Source organism: Charadrius vociferus, unplaced genomic scaffold (assembly GCF_000708025.1).
Source record: "Charadrius vociferus isolate BGI_N301 unplaced genomic scaffold, ASM70802v2 scaffold190, whole genome shotgun sequence".
Taxonomy (NCBI): Eukaryota; Metazoa; Chordata; class Aves; order Charadriiformes; family Charadriidae; genus Charadrius; species Charadrius vociferus.
Genome location: NW_009646608.1, coordinates 7,088,670 through 7,097,437, shown reverse-complemented (window position 1 = coordinate 7,097,437; position 8,768 = coordinate 7,088,670). Strand labels below are relative to the sequence as shown.

Here is an 8,768-nt window from a genome sequence, read left to right as displayed (position 1 = left end):
CAGTGACCTCCCGGGATGGCAAACAGACCCTGGCGCTGACCTGCAGCAGCCCTGGCTATTCCTGACTTGGGTCCATGTGCAGCCCTGTGGATGCCCTGCATCCCTGTCCCCATTGCATCCTCCTGCTCCGTGGCAGGGCTCCTCCCGAACAAAGACAGTTAATGCTGCTATATGCCCGTTGATTTACATTCCTAAATGAATAAATATCCTCTTAGTATCACTAATGTGTGTTAGCTTGTCTTCGTCCTCTTTCCGCCCTGCACCGGTGCTGCAGAACTACGGCTGTACGCATTTTTTTTGGTGATGGTTGTGGATGGTTAGTTGCTATTTTACTCGCATGCATTCGCTATAGAATTGCCTCTTTGCCTATCCCATCTTCTCTTTCTGTCTTGGCAATGTAAAGCACCTTCACAGTGGTAGAAATATAACATACTGAAGGATTCAGATAGATCCGGGATATGGGAGAGAGGCCAGTGATTGCAGCGTGTTACCGGACCCAAACTCTGAAACACTCAAAACGCGTAGGGATTTAAATGTGGGATTCAGTTGCAGGATTCAAGTGGGTCTCGCGCTCCTTTTGTACTTGTGACCTGCCCAAAATACAGCCTGGTAGCCCGGGGCAGAGCCGGGCCCCATTCCGTCCCCAGCCTGCGAGGGGATAACTCCGAAACCAGCAGCCCGAGGGCACCATCTAGTGAACAGACGGGACTGCACAAACCTGGAAAGGGCAGAAAGGGAGTCAAAACCGGGGAGGGGGGAGCTGCCCCGTGGGGTCAGCCCAGAAAAATGGAGTCACGTTTTGTGCTTTCCCCCCCCAACTCCCGTTATTTTTTAATTTTCTGCATCAGGATCCTGCAGAGAAGAGCCTTCACCATGCTCCATCCATCGTGGCAGAGATGTTGGCCTTGGGCATACCATACTTGCTGCTCTGCCCCGGTCAGGTGGCATTGGAAAGATGACAATATTTTGTTTTCTTGCCTGAGGGGGAAAAAAAAAAATTAGTAATTTCTAATGCTTTGCGAGGGGCCCCCGGGTGTGCAGGAGTAGAGCGGTGCAGGTAGCTCCGTTGTGGGGCAGGTCTGGGCTGGAGGCACAGGCTGTACTTTCAGCTAAGTCAAAAACTCCCTTTTGAATTAGAAATTTAAAAACCACCATAGGTGCTCTAACATCTCTCCATCTTCCCCAGGGCGAGCTGGTAGGGAAAAAGCAGACTGAAAAACCCACAAGTTTGGTGCAGATCTTAAAGCTCCTTGGGATGATGCAGTGATTGGGGATGGAGGAAACTGCTGCTGCTGCACCCAGTGCTGGGTGGGCTGAGCTGAGTCCTCTTGCCCTGTTGTCTTACTGGGAATTGCACACGCTGCCAGGAGAGAGCTGACCTGCATCTCGCTGTTCCCCGAGGAAGAGATGTTTCTGCAGCCCAAAAGCAATGATGTGCCTCAATATCCTCTGCCATCGTCCCCAGCTCCCAGCCTGCCTCCTGCAAGGTGTCCCCGTACCCACTGACGCCAGGGCCAGCCCCTGGTCCCCCGGGCTGTAAGCTCAGCAGTTATTTTGTGAGCTGGCTTGCAGGGAGGCCATCACTAAGGCATGGGCTTATGCTCATGTGTCAGACCCTGCTGTCCTCAGAGCCTTTTCCCCGGGCAGGGGAGGGGAGACCCTGGGGCAGGGACACGGGAAGGTGATATCTCCAAGCAAGACCACGCTGGTGAGCAGCCCCTTGGTCCCTCCTCTACCCAGTGGTGCTGGGGAGCACCCCACATGTCCCTGGTACTGCACCCCACCAACCTCTCCTGCCCTAAAGGTGGCATCTTCAGCAGCTCATGGTCCCCAGGGCCACTTGGCATCCAGCCCCCAGCACACCCCATGGGTACAGGGCTTTGGGGTGCCTGCAGCGGGGGTCCCCTTGCTCTGCTGAGGGTGAACCTGGCAGCCAGGCTGCCCGCACAGGGGGATGGAGCCACCACTGAGGGGGTTTCTTCTGTGGGGGCTTTCCTGCAGCAAACCGTTCCCGTGCACCCAACGCACCCATGGCATGGGCACCGAGGGGTACATGGGTACTCATGTGGGACCACCCCAGCCTCTGCAGCCCCCTTTGGGGTCAACTCCCTGGGGAGGATGGAGCGTGCGGGGAATTGTGCCTTTTCCTCTCATCCGCAGACAGTCACGATGCTTAAGTGGCTTGTTTTTCATTAGGGAAAGGCTGTTGCTAGGCCACCCTGGTCCCCGGCATTGGTCGGGAAGGGGTTTTGCAGCCAATCCGGGAGGCTGTGCTGGCGGTTCGCACACGCGCACACATGCACACGCACACACATGCACACGCACACCCCTCCTGCAGCCGAAGTGCTAAGCGGCTGCCAGATGTGCCTATTCATTTCCACATCACACCTATTCGCTTCTTCCGGCCAAGGGGGTGATGAAGGCTCCTGAGATTTTAATTTATAGCCGGCTGCGAGTTTTCTGCCTTCTAATTTATGCTCGGGGAGTAGAGGAGAGGGGTGATAGTGGGTGGGGGTACTGCTGGGGCAGGGCGCAGGGAAACCCGTTCCTCCCTCCGCTGTGACCGATTTAGTCTCTGGCGAGTCATCCAAGCAAAGTCTCTGCCTGCAAATGGGACGAATCATCCCTCTGTGTCCCCACAGTGAGGGGACAGACTGCGCCAGGTTAGGGACTTGTTTTGGGCTGTTATAAGGTCCCGGCATTGCTCCACCCCTAGATATTTGGGGCTTATGTTGCACTTCACCCACATGTACGGTGATAACCAGAGCCAGCATCAAAGCAAACCAGGTGTTTGATCAGGAGATGTTGCTCCCAGCCATGGTCCCCGTGCAAACAGCCCACGGCAGCCAGAAGAGGTGCTGGACCATGGCCCGGCACTGGCGATGTGGGGCAGGAGGGCCAGATGCATCCCTGGCTTGGGGTCTCCTGGTACAGCTGCTGTTCTGCTATGGTGCTATTTCAAGCATCCTACGGGTATCCGACACTCACCCAGCAGAAGCAGAGCCTGGGGTGCACGGGCAGAGCCCGAGATGTGCGCAGGGTGGGGGCACACATCCACCTCTACAGCTGCAAAGCTCTCGCCATGTGGGATAGGAACAGACACCAAAACCATGCAGAAAACCATGGACAGAAAACAGAAAATCTACGCAAAACTCAGTTTCCGAGTGTTCCCCATGAAAACCCCTGCGTGGCAGGAGGGCAGGAAGGGGGAGAGCTCAATAAAAGCAGGGGAAAGCATTGAATCACAGTCTGCTGCTCAAGGAGAAGCTGTTGCTAGACAGAAGCGAAAGCCGTCGCCATCAGCTCCCATTGGCTCAGCCCCACTCCAATGACGGGCTTATCAGTTACCTGCTCTCGCAGCTGGCTGGAAAAAAACTCATTTGGCAATGTTTTCCCTCTGATAAAAAAGCCCATCGCTGGATTGGTGGGTTTGTGTTAATCATTATTCAGGGTCGTTGAGACAACGGCTGAGTTTTCTGCAGATTCTTCAATTATCACAAAATTTAGCGTAAATGGCGAGCCAGCCCAGCTCTCCTTCACCCTCCTGAAGATGCTTAGCGGGCTGCTCAGGTGATGAACCGAAGCGAAGGCTGCCTGCTCTCAGCCATAGCAACTCCCTGGCACGTAGGTGAATATTCACGAACACCTGTGAAAATCCTGCTTAGCCCTTGAAGGGTTCACCGGCTGCGAACGTGACAAAAGTTGCCACGCGGGTTATTCAGAGCAAACATCACTTTGTCGGCAGGGAGTGGGTTGCCACCACGCCTCATCATCCGTGGTGGGGTTTGCTCCTCAGCAACGCTGCCTCGGGGGGCTGGGGGCTATAGTGCACAACATCAGGAGTTTTCCAGCCCTTCAAATCTGATGTAAATGGGGATTGACCCCCCCAAAAAATTGTTTTTCAGCTTTCCCAAGAGCTGGAGATCACAGCATAGAAGCAAAGCTTGCAGGAGACATGAGCACCAAAGGGCAGCCAGCCTTTGGCTGCCCTGCTGCCTTCAAATTTGCCCCCAAAGCAGGGGGCGGTATTTCAGCAGGGGGGTTAAATTAGTGTGGTGGTGACAGGGACAAGCTCTCAGAGGCAGCCTGGGACTTTCCCAGTGCCTCACACCACTGTGCTGCCAGGAGGGCGTGCAGGCAGCCGTGCAGGCAGGATGGGGAGCTCTGCAATGGGCAGGCAGTGAAAAAGCCGCCCTGGATCACAGGGGATGAGTGCTTAGAAAAATCTGTCCCTTGCCTGGAGTCCATCCCAGGCTTACTTTTGGAAGTGGGTCTCACTAAAGTGTTTGGATGGTCAAGACTTCAAAAATGTTGTGGGTTTTTGTTTTTTTTTTCCCCTTAATTACGCCTTCCCCTCGCCGCTGGCTGGCAGTGAGGCAGGCTGAGTCACAGGCTGATAAAACCTTGTGGCCTTCCACCTCCTTTTGCAGCTTTCTCCAGCCTCACCCCAACGCACCCCCGGCTCACATCGAGACATCACGTGGCTCACGGCAAGTCGGTGCTATGGGGTGGTGGGACAGGGACAACGAGGGGGGGGCTCAGGTGGACAAACAAGCTGGGAGCTGTGGGGTGCCCCACGCAAGCTCCTCGTGAACCCACGTACCCCTCGAGGGGATGCAGTTATATGGGCCAGGTTATATGGCAATAAGCAAAGCGACCCTCTGCTGTGCCCTTCCTCCGAGTCTGCTTTCCCGGGAGCAGAAGACAGTGCTGCTGCGTTGGCTTCAGGATGCCACCATCTTCTGATGGTGCTGTCTGCTGACCCACTGAGCTCCTGTCACCTTTCCCACAGCTTTGCTTCCCTCCTACCACCTCAGGAGAGGTGGAAATGGAAGAGAGGAGGAAATGGAGAAAAGCCGGTGCCAGCCGTGCTCCTCCTGCACCCCCCTGGGTGCCCTCACGAGGTTCAGGTCCCTCCAGTATCCCACTGACTCCTGCTGGTGTTGAACGGCATCACGCTGGGGCTCAGCTGAGCTGCACCCCGAGGCTCACACGGAGGGTGGTGCCAGCCGGGTTTTACAGCTTGCTGCATCAGGAACATGCCTGGGACAAATTGCCATGAGCAGGATTTAAAGACCTGACGTGGGACCGTGTTTCCTACCCTGTCTGGTGGAGCATGCCTAGACCAGGAGCTCATGATGCAGTCCAGGTTATTATTATTTCTGTTGAAGGAAGGTTGTGCTCGGACCACTGGGAAGGCAGAGCTTTTTGGACATGGCCAACGTGTTTCGAAGCGTTTCTGAGCTGTCCCCAGCTTCATCCGCCGGGCAGGGAGGAGTTAAGATGGGAAGTGCAAGATGCGTCTTGTAATGGCACTGATGTGTGCGTCAGGTGTGCCTGCGTCACCCGGCTCCTTGGCCGCTTCCCAAGGCTGGGGCTGAGTTCTCCTTCCCTCCCCCTGGCCGCTGGGAAAAGCCTGGGACTCATCTAGCTTGGCCATGGGGGACATGGACTCCATTTCGGTGCTGGCTGCCATCCCCGCACAGTGCTGTGGCCGGGCTCCCGAAAGCCCTGGGGGGTGCTGGCAGCTCTCCATCCCCCTTCCATCTCACAGCCCGGGCAGCGGGACCATGGGTGGCCTCAGCCTTGAGGCACCTGGCCAAAAAAACCCTGATTTTCTGTAATGGTGGCTGTTCAGGTCCCCGGGGAAGCGTGCGATTCCCCATGCCCAGCCCCAAACCCCACTCTGGTGCTCACAGCCAGCTGGGGGTACATCTGTGCAGCCACGGGTACCTACGTACAGCGCTCATGAAGCAGCAGCCTACAGGCAGAGCCACTGCAGGTGAGCATCACCCCACCCCCAGACCATCCCAGCAGCCCACGCCACAGCTCAGCATCCTTCCCACCCCACAGAGCAAGCACAGCTCTCGGTCCCAGAGCCTGAGCACAGGGACGCTGTGTCACAGGGTGGGCAAATCCCAGCAGTGCCTCCCCGAGCTGTGACAACCCAGCTGCTGGAGCATGACGCAGTGGGACATATTCGCTTGCACCGGGCTTTTTCCAAGCAGGTGGCAGTGCTGGACCGCAGGGCTCTTGCTGAGCCCATCCCCTCCTCCTCCTGCTTGCACAGGGATGCCCCAGAGCAGAAGGGACCAGTCCATTCCCCCAGGAAATACTCACTCCAAACACTTTTTCTGGTTCCAGGTGGGGTTTAAGCACCGGGGCGCTACACGGGACACAGGCAGAGCATGCCACCCCCATCCCTGCCCTCTTCCTCCCGGAGAGCTGCCAGACCAGATCATGCAACACACACACACAGGGGTTTTGCAAGAACAGCTTTTAATTCCGAATTGGACAACTGTGTGCGTAGTCCATTTAAAATCAAGTGCATTCTGTGCTCTTGTCCAGGCTGGACATTGATCAGACTCAGACTTTCTTTTCAGGCTTCACTGTGCAAACAAAGCGAGGAGGAAACTGGTTGTTTAACTGGCCCTGGATGGTTTGCAGCCTTCGGGCATCAGCAAGACACCTCAGTCCTCCCACAAGGACAATTGCCACTGGCCCACCATGGGGTTATCCCCTTCCCAGAGGACATCGGAGGTGCCCTGGCAGCCCCAGCCCACCACCGCAGCCATCGCACTCCCACAGGAGCTCCTACATGCTGTCACCAGGACCCTGCTTGCCTCCAAGCACCAAGTGACCGATGAACACGGCGCAGCCACAGCGTTTATTTCTGTGTGACAGCAAGAGGCTGCAGACGGTGTTTTCAGGAGATGGCCGGTGTCCAAGTGCCACCATTTTTCCTTTCTCAAGCAGGGCTGGGGGCATCTGACTCCTCTGCGCTGCTGTCTGCAGTGGGGCCGGGTAGAGCACGCGGGGCACAAGCCCCAGGGAAGGAGGGCAGCTGCAGCCTCCTCCACCTTTGATAGCTGGAGGCATCAGGATGGCCCGAAACACGTGGAAGAGACACCGTCCCCCATCACAGGCTGCTTGCCATCAGGTCCTTGGGCCAGTACCGGTCATCCATGTACTGACTGCTGTCTGTGGTGGGGTCTGTGACAGGGCTGGGGGGCCGGGGGGGTAGGCTACGGGCCAGCTCTGTCTCCCACTGCACCTCCACCAGTCTGTACAGTTCCATGGCCGTCTGAGCATCCTCCACCGATGAGTGCCCTTTGCAGCCAACCTGTGCAAAAGGGGGAAAGCCTCCTTAGAAAAAAGGGTTTGGCAAAAATCCAACAGGTCACCTTGTCTGCTTGCTCGGAAGGACACAAGTGCTGGGGGTTTTGGAGACAGCAAAGGTTTGATGCAACCCAGGAGATACATGCACCCCAAGCGCTTTCTGGAGGGCGCAGGTCCTGTCCCTGCTTTACCGAGATGCTTAATGGTCAGCTTGAGACGTCTTGTGGTCCCCCAGCTTGATCATAGCTGGGAGCCCAGGATGAACAAGGTTCATCTCCATCTCACAGAGAGCACCCACGGAGGTGGGGGGACCAGGCTGACCACACAGGCTTGTAGCAAACCCAGGAACTGCTCCCCATGCTAAGGTTCCTGGTGCTTACCTGGATCTTTTTCTGGAGCAGGTGCCTGGCCAAGCTCTTGAGGGAGACACTGGCCCCGATGGGCAGCCCTGCCCTCTGGTTCAGCACGGGGATCCGGCTGGTGTCTCGGGTCCTGTCTTTCGGGTGGAAGTACTTCAGGGCTTGGAAGTCATTATGGATGGCGTGTCCTACCACAACCTTGTCTTTCAAGATCTTCAGGATCTGGAAGCGTCAGAAAGGGTTAGACAGGCAGTACAGCAAAACCAACACTAATAAGGCATAAAATAAATAATTTTGTGTTAAATTCAGTTTCTTCAGTTCTAGTTTTTTAGGTTCCCAGAATGGAGCAGTAACAACCAAACAAATCTACTGCATGGCTTTGGAGGGTTCCTGTCCTGTGCTTGTCTCTGCCTCAGAGTAGCTCAGCACAGCCCACCAAATATCCCAATTTGTGGTCAGCAGATAACACGCTGCCTTTTTTTAATTTTTTTTTTTAATTTCTCTCTTTTTCCTCACCTCTGCCTGAGCAGTCTTGAAGGGAATTGCGTTCTTCATGTGCTGCTTGGTGATGCCACTCCAGCGTGTCCGATAGTCTACGATGGGGAGCTCAGGCTGGACGTACTTGTCATAGATGACATCCCCCTCATAGTTCACCACAGAGCACCGCGCCAGCTCGCTCAGCCTGCCCTGAGGACCAGTGCCCACCATCTCACAGTCGATGGCCACGTACTTGCCCGGGCGCAGGAGTGGGGAGGATGTCCTCACCCCCTTGGAGCTGCCATTCCCCTGGGACAGCAGCATGGAGTGATGCCTGGCTATGCTGTCCGGAGAGGCTGATGGGGGCAGGGATGACGAGACAACCTGTTTGGGCTTAGGGACCTTCCTGCAGCATGGTGCTGCGGTGCCACCCGCCTTGGTGAGCGTGCTGCGTGTCTCCAGCTCCACCATGGGGGTCTGGCTGCCCAGGCGCTGGCGGGGACTCAGCAGCCCCTTCTGCTCCAGCAGCGCCCGGCGCTCCATGAACCGCTGGTGCTTACGGCTCTTCTTCTTGCTGCGACCCTGCGGCACGCCAGGACCCTCCGGGGGCTGAGCACCGCTCCCTGCAGTGGGGCCATGGGTGCTCTGTGGGGTGGGTGCAGAGACCCTCGGGGAGGGCAGCAGCGGGGTCATCTGTCCTTTGCCAGGAGGCATCCTTGCTGGAGTGGGCACAGGAGGGCATGAGTGCCATGCAGCCCTCATGGCCCCCTGTCAAAAAGAACCCAAACAATCCACGGCAACACACCCCCCCCC

At 56.6% G+C, this 8,768-nt stretch overlaps 1 protein-coding gene across 1 annotated transcript; it reads right to left on the bottom strand.

Annotated features, from left to right (window-relative positions):
• Window positions 1-6,919: 6,919 nt before the first annotated feature.
• On the bottom strand, window positions 6,920-8,669 carry LOC104288453 (apoptosis-enhancing nuclease-like). The gene is made up of 3 exons (XM_009887266.1): window positions 7,995-8,669; window positions 7,500-7,700; window positions 6,920-7,123 (listed from the first exon to the last, which is right to left on the bottom strand). The coding sequence occupies exons 1-3, from the start codon at window positions 8,667-8,669 to the stop codon at window positions 6,920-6,922; spliced, it is 1,080 nt and encodes a 359-aa protein (XP_009885568.1).
• Between the last annotated feature and the right edge of the window lie 99 nt (window positions 8,670-8,768).

Excerpts from the sequence above, each read along its gene's own strand:
- LOC104288453 (XM_009887266.1), bottom strand. The coding sequence starts at position 8,669 with ATGCCTCCTGGCAAAGGACAGATGACCCCGCTGCTGCCCTCCCCGAGG. Across the intron at positions 7,701-7,994 it reads TCAAGACTGCTCAGGCAGAG|ATCCTGAAGATCTTGAAAGA; the intron begins GTGAGGAAAAAG and ends TGACGCTTCCAG. Across the intron at positions 7,124-7,499 it reads TGCTCCAGAAAAAGATCCAG|GTTGGCTGCAAAGGGCACTC; the intron begins GTAAGCACCAGG and ends CCTTTTGCACAG.